The sequence below is a fragment of the Coregonus clupeaformis genome, chromosome 18 (genome assembly GCF_020615455.1).
Source record: "Coregonus clupeaformis isolate EN_2021a chromosome 18, ASM2061545v1, whole genome shotgun sequence".
In the NCBI taxonomy this organism is placed as follows: domain Eukaryota; kingdom Metazoa; phylum Chordata; class Actinopteri; order Salmoniformes; family Salmonidae; genus Coregonus; species Coregonus clupeaformis.
In genome coordinates, this window is record NC_059209.1 from 51,080,762 (window position 1) to 51,093,622 (window position 12,861).

Genomic DNA, 12,861 nt, shown 5'->3' on the forward strand with positions numbered 1-12,861 from the left:
TAATCAAATGGCTACCCGGACTATTTGCATTGACCCCCCCTTTTTTTACGCTGCTGCTACTTGCTGTTTATTATCTATGCATAGTCACTTTACCCCTAACTACATGTACACTACTGTTCAAAAGTTTTGGGTCACTTAGAAATGTCCTTGTTTTCTAAAGAAAAGCAATTTTTTTGTCCATTAAAATAACATCAAATTGATCAGAAATACCGTGTAGACATTGTTAATGTTGTAAATGGTTATTGTAGCTGGAAACGGCTGATTTTGAATGGAATATCTACATAGGCATACAGAGGCCCATTATCAGCAACCATCAGTCCTGTGTTCCAATGGCACGTTGTGTTTGCTAATCCAAGTTTATCATTTTAAAAAGCCAATTGAACATTAGAAAACCCTTTTGCAATTATGTTAGCACAGCTGAAAACTGTTGTGCTGATTAAAGAAGCAATAAAACTGGCCTTCTTGAGACTAGTTGAGTATCTGGAGCATCAGCAATTGTGGGTTCGATTACAGGCTCAAAATGGCCAGAAACAAATAACTTTCTTCTGAAACTCGTCAGTCTATTCTTGTTCTGAGAAATGAAGACTATTGCCAAGAAACTGCCAAGAAACTTTTTTGCATAATGCCGCATTCAAAACAACTGTGAACTCTGAAAAATACGAGATCAACTCATAAGGTCAGTGATTTTCAGGTCGGAAAGTCGTAGCTCTAAAAGAGGCCCGAGTTCCCAAGTTGGAATTCCGAGTTGGATGACCATTTGTTTTGAACGCACTGAAGTCGGAAGTCGGAGATTTCCGCGTTCCCAGTTGTTTTGAACGCGGCATATCTCCTATAATAAGAACGCACCAACTCCACCATTGTTCGTTGGACAAAGCCTATGGGTAAATTAATTGAGTTTTTGTAGGGTTTTTGGATAATCGCCAAAAATACCATGGTAAACACAGGCTTAGGATATCTTATATAGTGAGTATTGGTAAAGTGGTCCACTTTCTGAAAATTATTTTGAATACAACAGGTGTAACCTTACCGTGAAATGCGTACTTACAAGCCCTTAACCAACAATGCAGTTTTAAGAAAATAGAGTTAAGAAAATATTTACTAAATAATAAAAAAAATAACACAATCAAATAACAATAATGAGGCTATATACAGGGGGATTTTTTTATGTTGGTGGGGTAATATCTTTATAAGTAAAATGCAGCTATGCTAGCATTTTCTAGCAAGCTAGCTGATAGCAGATTTGAGGAAAAGGAAATTAAATTTTTTATCCTATTTAGAAAATGGATTTCTGTTAAGAAAACATGTATTTCATAATCCCCCAAAATATTTTTACCGCATTACATTTTAGTCATTTAGCAGACGCTCTTATCCAGAGCGACTTACAGTTAGTGAGTGCATATATCGTTTTTTTTTTAAATACTGGCCCCCCGTGGGAATCGAACCCACAACTCTGCCGTTGCAAACGCCATGCTCTACCAACTGAGCTACATCCCTGCCGGCCATTCCCTCCCCTACCCTGGGCCAATTGTGCGCCACCCCATGGGTCTCCCGGTCGCGGCCGGCTACGACAGAGCCTGGATTAGAACCAGGATCTCTAGTGGCACAGCTAGCACTGCGATGCAGTGCCTTAGACATTAAAATGGCCTAGAGGAGTGTCCCAGTTTGACAGTAACAGGGTGTCCCAGTTTGACTGTAGGCGATTGGCATACTGGGACACTGTCAAAATGTCAATATTCTAAAAAGGTGAGCGTAGTAAGAAAACCATTTACAGTCATTTTGATTTACAATTACATCCCATTACACAATATGTTGTAATGAGACACTGAATATCCTTTCTTCGTTTTTTATAACATTATTTACCTCAGAACCCTATGTCATTTTACTTACTATTTCACCTCTAGCAATACTCACCCTACATTTTGTTCTATGCTATAATCTTTATCAGCAAAGGTCACTTTTTGTGAATTTTGAACTGACTGATTTTATCTCATAGAACAAAACTTATAAGATCTCCTAAGCCTGTGTTAACAGTCCTTATTTTCGGCGTTTATGCCAAAACCCTATTCTTTGCAACCCAACCGATTCTTTCCCCATTCATTTTCCAAATAGGAATGGCTGAACGAACCAGAGGTCACACATTTCCGGTTTTTAGGACTGACTACAAGGTTGTCACTAGCTACCACAGCCACAAAGTCAAAATTGTCTATATCGAAAAAAGTTATGAAAACAAAAAATTGCTTTTTGGTCTTAATTCAAGGTTAGGGTTAGGCATTAGTTTAGCAGTGTGGTTAAGGTTAGGGTTAGGTTTAAAATCTGATTTTAATAAAATAAATTGTAGAAATAGGCGGGGTTTATGACTTTGTGGCTGTGGTAATCCACTGAGATATGGTTCTATCTGTGTCTCTGGCATACACCATATTTCCGTGGGGGACAACAAACTTACTAAAATCAGAGTGCAGAAATATTTTATGAATCACATAATTACAGAAACCCCCAAAAAATATGTTCCGTATGTAGTCAATTACAATAACTCGGTTGACTATGACTAAATATATTAATTAATTTAGTACGTTAAGGTAATTGTGAATGAACTCGTCCAAGAACGTAAACAGGAAGTGTCGATACATTGCGAAGTGGGACATTTTCAATCGGCTAAGAAAATACTTGAGTATTCATGATTTAGGAATTTTAACACGAAAAACAACACTGAATGCCACTGAACTAACTGACACTAATTGTACATCTTTCGACCCTGGGAGAAGTGGGAATCATCTCGCTGCTATCATTCTCACTTTCTGATACGTCGTTGTAGCTATCTTATTTTGAATATTGTCAGTTATAAAGCAAAGATGGCTTTGTCATATTTACAAATATCCAAGTCAAATATATGCCATTGTCTTTATTTGCCATGAAACAGATTAGAACTTCGTAGCATGAGCTGTCTGTCCTGAATATCTTTTGAATGGGGAAACTGTTTGATTAGAGAGCTTACTACAGTGCTTCTACGACAAGCACTAGTAAATTAGCTACAATGGTTGACCGAATTTGCTCAATATGGTTTTGGTTTGGATCGAATCGTCCGGGATTCTTTCTTGGAACAACGTTTCTGTTAACTCTGATGGTACTGATGTGGCTTGGTGGTATTCCAGCCAGTCTGAGTTTAGGCCCAGGTGGACAGTTCCCAGGGTGCCGAGGTAGGTAATCTGCCAGACACACCTAGAGTAAAGCAGGTATGGAATTTGATTTGTTACCCCTAAATAGAAAATAGAACGTAACCTTCCCTCTCTCACACACAGATCTGTCACTCTATGCCTTTAGTCATGAGGAGCTGCCCTCTCTTCTCTACAACGCAGTTCTCCTGCTGTTGCTTGGACCATGCCAGGAGCGACGCTGGGGCACAGTGGCTTTCCTTGCCCTCTCACTCCTCTCCATAGCTCTCCTGCCTCCACTGTATGCCATCCTACTCTTTATCAGTGGGGATGAGGCTAGTCGTGTTTGTGGTTCCTCCGCCACCCAACTGGCTCTGTTTACAGCCCAGTGTCGTCAGGTGACCCAGAGGAAGCTGCTCAGATGTGTACCAGTTTGGTTCCTGCCCTGGCTGCTCTTACTCCTCAGTCTGGTGTTGCTCCCAAGCACACCGGGCCTGCTCCACTTCTGTGCCATACTGATAGGACACAACTGTATCCTTCTCTGCCAAAAAATACAACAAATTATTGGAAAGTGTTTTTGACCCCATTGTCTCTGCCATATCTTTTACATTCTGTGATTATGTACCTTAACTTTGTTTAAAGATCGTCCATCCTTTATTGGGGTTTTGCAGAAAATAGAGAATATTGGGATTTTCAACTTCCTTCCTGCTTGGGCCTATGTTCCTTACTATTTAAGGCTCAGGCTTCCCACCTATAACACCTCACAGAGGTGAGAACAACTAATAAGTTACAGGAGTTTCTTGAAGTCTGATTTACTACTACCTATACTGGGAATGGCAGAGTTGGTGGCATGAGTGAGATTAGATTAGAGAGTTTAATAGTCACATGTACAGGGTTGCAGATGTAATTACAGTGTACAGTGAAATTCTTGAGCTTCGAGCTTCAACAATGCAGGACAAAGTGAAATAAAACAATACAAATATAAATAATAATATGAGTATTGTCATATGAGTATTGTCACAAGACTTTGTTGTTTATTACAGATCTGGGCCATTCCCTCAGGTAGCTCCCTCTAACAGAACCCCCATGGAGGACTTTTCACCCGTGAACCCACAACCTTGGTTAGCGTCTGTTCCTCATTGGCTGCTGGACGGGTCTGCAGCAGAGTCAGAGGCCCAGTTATTGGAGGAGCAGATGCTGAGGGCAGGGATATTGGCCTCCTTACAGGATGCTCCTGAGGAACCAGGGACCAAAGTGGAGGTGCCAAAGTCCTCAGTGTCCTTTCTGAGGTCAGTCAGGTTTACTAGGGCATTTACTAGTATGGAAGAGCATATTTTGCCTATACACTGAGTGTACAAAACATTAGGAACACCTTCCTAATATTGAGTTGCACCCCCTTTTGCCCTCACAACAGCCTCAATTTGTCGGGGCATGGACTCTACAAGGTGCTGAAAGCATTCCACAGGGATGCTGGCCCATGTTGACTCCAATGCTTCACACAGTTGTGTCAAGTTGGCTGGATGTCCATTGGGTGGTGGACCATTCTTGAAACACACGGGAAACTGTTGAGTGTGAAAAACCCAGCAGTGTTGCAGTTCTTGACACACTCAAACCGGTTCGCCTGTCACCTACTACCATACCCCGTTCAAAGGCACTTCAATATTTTGTCTTACACAATCCATTTCTCAAGACTTAAAAATCCTTCTTTAACCTGTCTCCTCCCCTTCGTCTACACTGATTAAAGTCGATTTAACAAGTGACATCAATAAGGGTATCATAGCTTTCACCTGGATTCACCTGGTCAGTCTATGTCATGGAAAGAGCAATGTTTTTTACACTCAGTGTATGTACTATATGTTATTAGAGTAATTTGTCATATAATGCTTAATTTTGATTCCGCCCAAAAGCAAGCTTTGATCAAATATGACTGGCTCATCAAAGAAAATAATTTGTGAGTAAAAACATACAGTACCAGTCAAAAGTTTGGACACACCTACTCATTCCAGGGTTTTTCTTTATTTGTACATTGTAGAATAATAGTGAAGACATGAAAACTATGAAATAACACATATGGAATCATGTAGTAACCAAAAACGTGTTAAACAAATTAAAATATATTTTATATTTGAGATTCTTCAAAGAAGCCACCCTTTGCCTTGATGACAGCTTTGCACGCTCTTGGCATTCTCTCAACCGGCTTCATGAGGAATGCTTTTCCAACAGTCTTGAAGGAGTTCTCCCATGCTGAGCACTTGTTGGCTGCTTTTCCTTCCCTCTGCGGTCCAACTCATCCCAAACCATCTCAATTGGGTTGACTTTGGGTGATTGTGGAGGCCAGGTCATCTGATGCAACACTCCATCACTCTCCTTGGTCAAATAGCCCTTACACAGCCTGGAGGTGTGTTTTGGGGTATTGTCCTGTTGAAAAACAAATGATTGTCCCACTAAGCGCAAACCAGATGGGATGGTATATCGCTGCAGAATGCTGTGATAGCCATGCTGGTTAAGTGTGCCTTGAATTCTAAATAAATCACAGACAGTGTCACCAGCAAAGCACCATCACACCTCCTCCTCCATGCTTCACGGTGGGAACCACATATGCGGAGATCATCCGTTCACCTACTCTGCGTCTCACAAAGTCATGGCGGTTGGAATCAAAAATCTCAAATTTGGACTCATCAGACCAAAGGACAGATTTCCACCGGTCTCGTGTTTCTTGGCCCAAGCAAGTCTCTTCTTCTTATTGGTGTCCTTTAGTAGTGGTTTCTTTGCAGCAATTCAACCATGAAGGCCTGATTCATACAGTCTCCTCTGAACAGTTGATGTTGAGATGTATCTGTTACTTGAACTCTGTGAAGCAATTATTTGGGTTGCAATCTGAGGTGCAGTTAACTCTAATGAATTTATCCTCTGCAACAGAGGTAACTCTGTGTCTTCCTTTCCTGTGGCGGTCCTCATGAGAGCCAGTTTCATCATAGCGCTTGATGGTTTTTGCGACTGCACTTGAAGAAACTTTCAAGTTCTTGACATTTTCCGGATTGACTGACCTTCATGTCTTAAAGTATTGATGTACTGTCATTTGTCTTTGCTTATTTAAGCTGTTCTTGCCATAATATGGACTTGGTCTTTTACCAAATAGGGCTATCTTCTGTATACCACCCCTAGCTTGTCACAACACAACTGATTGGCTCAAACGCATTAAGAAGGAAAGAAATTCCACAAATTAACTTTTAACAAGGCACACCTGTTAATTTAAATTCATTCCAGGTGACTACCTCATGAAGCTGGTTGAGAGAATGCCAAGAGTGTGCAAAGCTGTCATCAAGGCAAAGGGTGGCTACTTAGAAGAATCTCAAATATAAAATATATTTTGATTTGTTTAACACTTTTTTGGTTACTACATGATTCCATTTGTGTTATTTCATAGTTCTGATCTCTTCACTATTATTCTACAATGTAGAAAATAGTTTATAAAAAAAATAGTAAAACTCTCGAATGAGTAGGTGTGTCCAAACTTTTGACTGGTACTGTATATGTATTTTCTTTAAGTAATTTTTCCCTCTCAGGCTTCAGCAATTGGAGAAGATGGGGTTTCCTACAGATAAAGCTGTGGTGGCGCTGGCTGCAACTAGACAGCTAGATGGTGCCATCTCCCTGCTCATTGATGACAGAGTTGGGGAGGAGGCTGTGATGACATCCAAAGGGAAGAGCCGCCTGCCACCAATAATTATCTGAGGCCTGTCAGATCAGCATATGGTGGCCAACTGGACCTTGGAACAGAAGGTGTGATTTAGCATCATGATATTGGAATTTGCTTGAGTTTTGCTGAGCTGAACTTGTGTTAAAATGTACCCTGTGGGCTAAAAGGAAAAGACGAGTACCCAAATAAATGTCATTATGAAAAAAAGGACAGTTGGCCTGTTAAAAAAACAAAACAATTATTTATTATAACAACCATCTAGAAGATTATTTTAGCACAATAACACATTAGCAAGCAATTTCAAATATGCCCAAAATGGAAAATACATATAACGTTACGTACTGTATATCAGCATACAAAACAGTAAGCTTCTATTGATCTTTTTTTTAAATAATTCACAAAATTTTTATTATAAGATAAAGAAAAAATTATCAAGGAAGCAGTTTTTTTTTTTTTTACTGTGACAGAGAAATCAGTCTAAGTATAAGAATGTAATAGTGGTACAACGTTACACAAAAATGTATTCAAGTTCCATCAACAGGTCCTGTACTCCTACTGTGTGGTGTGTGTGTGTAGGACTGAAGCTGCTGTAGGAGAAAGATACACCTGACCCATGAGTGGGGGATTCTTAGAGATGTCATTGCTTTAGCTTGTGAGTTTAAAATAAGTGAGGTGTCTTACTACTGACAGTTTATGCAGGAGCTGCAGTTTGGGGTTTGAAATAAATGCAGGAATTTGATCACATATCAGTTTTGATAAAGGAGATACTTAGCTATAAGGGTATGAGTTTTGTATTCCGGCACTGTTGTTGAGAACAAATACTGTCTAAGAATGTAGAAAGTGTAGAAACTGGTAGCACATAACTGCATTTGTTGTGCACCAACAAATCTACAATAGAATGTGAATAAAATAAATACAATAAAATCTCTTGCGGGTTTGTTTGATTTAAAGGGGTGGTTAGCAGACACCAAGACAAATACTGTACACTGATATGCTTGGCTTTTCATAACATGGCACTACTAACTGACATCTCAATAGGAAAGGTGTGTCATGTCTTCATCTTTATAGTGCACTACATAGCAAGGAGTAAAACAATATTATAGAAACAAAACAAAAGGAATATAAGAGGAAGAGGTTTTTTTGTGTACGTGTGCCTTGCAGTCTGTACATGCTCAATATATTTAAATAAGTAAACCTCAGATTCCCAACATTGTTACAGTCCAAACAAATTCTCAGAGCCAGTCTCTTTTCTTTCACACTTAATTCCTCCTTTAATTTACCGTAATTTATCCTATCCTGCAATGACCCTTATAGTCCAGAATTGTTTTCAGATGAATGAGCACCATTAAACATATCAAGCTTTTTAATATTGGTTTTCCTTGTATCTTATGAGAACCTTTGCATGTTTTCCAGAGGCCTATAGGATATTTTCTTGAAATATTTCCTAGCTGTAGCCATGGGGATGGGACACAGGGGGAGCCATGGGTCTACGTGGAGGTGTATGTTGGGGTAAAGGTGGCTGGTACTGGTTCCCAATGGAGGTGGGCAGACTCCGGAGCACCAGTGGAGCTTCCCTGAGGTGTCCCCCACCTTTCGTCTGATGGTACAGCCCACAGAGGGTATCGGATAAGGTATCAGATAAGGTCTGGATCAGTAGAGTGCCAGAGAGACCTAAGGGAGGGGGTGGTTAAACCCAGACTGTGATCCTCAGAGATGCAGCAGGGAGCGATGCTACTTCCCCTGAACCTTAGTGTCTGAGGACAGAGGAGGGGAGACGAGCCGATAGGGTTCGGATCCTGCCCGCTTATCCCTGTAGAAACCACCTGGGGACGCAGTCCCGAATGGACCATCTCCAGACCCTAAATCAGGCTCTGTTGAAGAAACAAAGAGTTGGGGCCATGCTACCCTATGCATACATATGAGACATCAATATAAAATACTTAGTTAATAGAGCACATTATTACATATAATAAAGCACTTATATGATGTTGCCATAGGAGGCATATGAGATATCCGTCATTATGATGTGCCTAGCTATGAAAGTGATCTAGACATGTCTAAATCTTTGAGTTGCATCACCTATTTAGTGAATTAATAAACATGTACTAGTATGTGCCTACTAATGTGAGTTACATCAACAACTCTTAAATAAAAACAGACATAAAATATAATTTTTCATATGATCCCTGTATGCCTGATCCAGTAGATAATGTACTAGTGACTAGTGTGACCTGGAGGTGAGGATGGTTACCAGCGTTACCTGGCCAGATGATAGCCTCCAGCAGTGTCACCCTGCGAGCCAGAAGCTCCAGGTCTGCCTGCAAGTCTTGGAACATCTTCAAACTAATGTCCTATCAGAGAACAGTGACAAGGGGACTGGGTGAGGGGTGGGGAGCGGACACACCAGGCCTGGTCCTGGGGTGTCTGCCTCTGGCCATACCCCCTGTCCCACTTCCCAGAAGTGGAGGAGTGTGGGGTGACACCCAGCCTTGTCTGACCCCTGCCTAAAGCTGACCCTGCTACCTCAGGCCTCCTACTCACCATGAATACCGATCATAGTCTCGAGGATTAAAACCCTCTCGGCTAAGATCTTCAGCGCTTCTCTGATCTGATGTATCCCGTCCCCCTGTGAAGATAGATACAGCCGTCAAGGTAAGGAGCACAAGCCAAACAAATTGCTCGCCAAGGTGCAAGTCATTTTCTCTCTGTCAATCTATTACAGCAGTTAGCAGGTTAAAACCAGTCCACGCACCCACCCAGCACCCTTTACAGATGTTGGATCTTAATTTGAGACAGTTTGCTATAGCAGGAAAAAATAATCCTGCAGCAACAGGAAATGTGAATTATTATGTGGATTATAATTAATGAACATTTATTGTAGGGGTTGATACATTTTCCGTTAGGGCAAATCAAGTCTGGCATTTTAAAGGGAAAATTACAAACTTTAGAAGCCTTTTTAAACCTTGAATACACTACAAGTTTGCATTTCCTGCTGTGCAGGAAGATTCTCAGCAACAAAATAGTGATCAAATTAAAATCCTACATCTGTACCTTATCCCGCCCCTGTATCTCTCTATCTCCCTCGTTCTCTGGCCATGCTGCCATACCAGGCCAGTCTTTGCCATGCTGGGCAAAAACAGCATGCACATCACAAGACATTCCCATGTTGTTGACATAACAAAAGTGGAGGAGGCGGTCCAGGGCCTCAAGTTTGACCATGCCATCTGCATTCCTTCTGGACTTGATCAAGATGAGCAGCTATTCAGCCAGACAAGTTTCTGTTGCATTACAGAGTGATTTTCTAAAACGGTTGAAAATAACCTTCTGAAGTCTCAGTAAACTGTTTCTACATAACGGTTATTAGAGCTGAGTTCATAATAGCTGCCCATCCATCTCTCACTGTATTAAAACATGCTCACCAAATAAAGCCAGTAAACCTTTACTCTTTCTATTTGATTCTGTTTAAAATGAGAAACAGATCACTGTCCAATTGTCAAGAAAGACCTACTGGCTTTATGAATCATCAAACATTGAAAAAAAGGAACAGAAAGAAAACAGACACAAGCAATCATGTCAGTGACAGTTGATAAAGAATGCATGCACAATATGACGTTAGTGTGGATGCCTGAGTATTTTTCTCTTGGGTCAAGAAATAAACTGATTAACGAGCAAAGGACAAACCTCTACAGAACAAAAGGCAAGATTTCATTAAGCTATATCAATAAATCATATCAATGACTAATGTCCAGTGTGTTTGTGTTTGTCCAGTTTGTACGGCTCCACAATAACAAGATCCTCTGGGTCATGGTTGATTGATGAGGAGCAGATGGGAGCTGAAAGGATAATGGGCCTATTGTGAGACCATTGAGGAGATAATAAATATAGTTTTGGTTTGAGATACAATTTAGAGTGACCATGCCCGGTTTCTGTGTTATTGATGCATTTTTACACTAAGTTAAGGAGTTTACATTTGAGTTTGGCAAGCAAAAGAGAAATGGCAAACAGTGCAGTAACTAAGGATGGGAGCATGCAGCCATGCATTGTGGGACACTGGAGGATAGCTGTATCCATTCACATCTCCAACCCAGTCCACCCCACTCAGCACTAACCCACCACCACTGTTCCCACAATAACTCTACATGGAGTGATTTGGCATATACATTCCACATATACCTATGTTAATTTATACTATGTATAAACGGTATGTGCTTTACACAAGTTGACTTGACATATGAACATGCCATCCTTGGCATTATTTATATCATTTGTAGAAGTGTTTGTAAAAGCATGGCATGACCAAATAATGATCCTCAATACAATGCTGTATTACATGCCACTCAACAGATTCTTAAAGATTCTATTATCTTTCCCTCAATCAGCAAATGACTTAGCATTCGTGATGTAGGAACAGCAGGTGTGTGTGTGTGTGTATATGCCAATGTCAGATGCTCAGAATGTGACTGTGAAAGGTAACCATGGAGACAGTAGCTTGCAGGGGGAGTCAGACAGCTTTAGGGTCAGACAGGAGTAGGACAGTGTTTTCAACAAGGGGCAGCACCCACAGCACACCCCGAGGACCAAAAAACCACAATAATCACAACATCATAATTAAACAGAGCCCACACAAACAACAAAAACCACAATCCCACATGCCGCAAACTGACATACTATGAGTAAATGAGTACTTTTTTAAAACAAGTGCAGGACGATTTGCAGAACAATACTAATAACAATATAGATACATGGAAAGTAAACTTCATAAGAAAGTAAATATGTAAACATGGTGATTGGACATGGTTCATAAATCCCTTACATTTAGATTGTTCTTGTAAAATGAGAAAGAGGCAAAGGAAAATAAGTGATTAGACAGACACAGAATAATTGTCTACACAGTATACAGTATTTACACTTAAGTACACTGTGGGGAAATGGACTACTTCTCAATTAGTTTTTTTCAATTGCTGGCATCCTCTTTCCTCACATCTTTCTCAAACCCCATTGGAGGAGAAGACCCAAGGTTCCTCCCCTCAGACATTTTCCTCCTATGAGTTTTGAGAAGGACGCAAGGATAGAAGACACAAGGAATCAAGGAAAGACATTGGGCCACTGTTTCCCCTCCTGGCTCCTGGTCCTATACAGCCCAGTGAGAGTCAGTGAGGCACAGGGTGAGCTACGGCCCCATCTCTGGTGTTCTTACCGGCAGGCCTTTCTGTCCTGGCTCTCCCTTGGCTCCTGCTACTCCCTGTATAGAAACATTGAGTCAAGAGTAATGGCACACTAGTGATAACTAGTTCTCACTGGCATAAAGTACTGCCTATGAGGGGTTGGGTTAAATGCGGAAGTTGAATTTCAGTTGAATGCATTCAGTTGTACAACTGACTAGGAATCCCCCTTTCCCTTTCCTTTATGAAAAAGCAGCAGTAAAACACATTCTCTGAGATCACTGGATTGTATAGTTGACCACGGTGTAATCAGGTGTGACGTGTTGGTTTTTGCCACACTCATCAGGGCCACAGCTAGACAGGAGGTAGGTGGCTTACCGGCTCTCCTCTGAACCCTCTCTCTCCTGGATAACCCAGAGGACCCTAGGAAGCCAGAGGCAAGTTAGAAGGAGTTTTGTCTCTCTATCTAGAAATAATAGAATGGGGAGGAAACATTAGGTGTGGTTGCGCCCTGGCCTGTGCATGGTACTCACTCTCTCCCCACTTTCTCCTTTTGGCCCCACCAGGCCCTGTAACCCAGGGGCCCCCAATTTACCCTGTAGAGAGACAGGAGAAAAGGTTAAAACAGACAGATAACACATTTGTTAAATTGTACAGTAAGTGGGATCTAATCTCACATGATTATTATTTCCATTGCACCATTATACACTGCCCACTATAGTCCTAAGGCAAACGCTTACGTTCTGTCCTGCTGGGCCAGGGGGTCCCACGGGGCCTTTGGGGCCTGGAGGACCTGTATGATGGGATACATAAGGACTGTGAGCATCAAGGTAATAGGCAGCCTTTAGGT

At 41.2% G+C, this 12,861-nt stretch overlaps 2 protein-coding genes across 5 annotated transcripts in view; one reads left to right on the forward strand and one right to left on the reverse strand.

Moving 5' to 3' along the window:
* The first annotated feature begins 2,606 nt into the window (after positions 1-2,606).
* Positions 2,607-7,341, forward strand: rhbdd3 (rhomboid domain containing 3). Its single transcript, XM_041836391.1, has 5 exons — positions 2,607-3,194; positions 3,297-3,680; positions 3,792-3,918; positions 4,193-4,438; positions 6,716-7,341. The coding sequence occupies exons 1-5, from the start codon at positions 3,032-3,034 to the stop codon at positions 6,882-6,884; spliced, it is 1,089 nt and encodes a 362-aa protein (XP_041692325.1). The 5' UTR covers positions 2,607-3,031; the 3' UTR covers positions 6,885-7,341.
* emid1 (EMI domain containing 1) overlaps positions 7,071-12,861 on the reverse strand; it is a 95,118-nt gene continuing 89,327 nt past the window's right edge. For 2 of the 4 annotated variants that reach the window (XM_041836388.2, XM_041836387.2), the window contains 7 exons: positions 12,752-12,804; positions 12,545-12,607; positions 12,390-12,434; positions 12,047-12,091; positions 11,663-11,674; positions 9,391-9,475; positions 7,071-8,720 (listed from right to left, as the gene is read on the reverse strand). In XM_041836388.2, coding sequence (XP_041692322.1) covers positions 8,581-8,720; positions 9,391-9,475; positions 11,663-11,674; positions 12,047-12,091; positions 12,390-12,434; positions 12,545-12,607; positions 12,752-12,804 — 443 coding nt within the window. In that variant the 3' untranslated portion in view covers positions 7,071-8,580. Of the gene's footprint in view, positions 8,721-9,109; positions 9,201-9,390; positions 9,476-11,662; positions 11,675-12,046; positions 12,092-12,389; positions 12,435-12,544; positions 12,608-12,751; positions 12,805-12,861 lie in introns of all 4 variants that reach the window. The other 2 variants (XM_041836389.2, XM_041836390.2) reach the window with 2 other exon arrangements.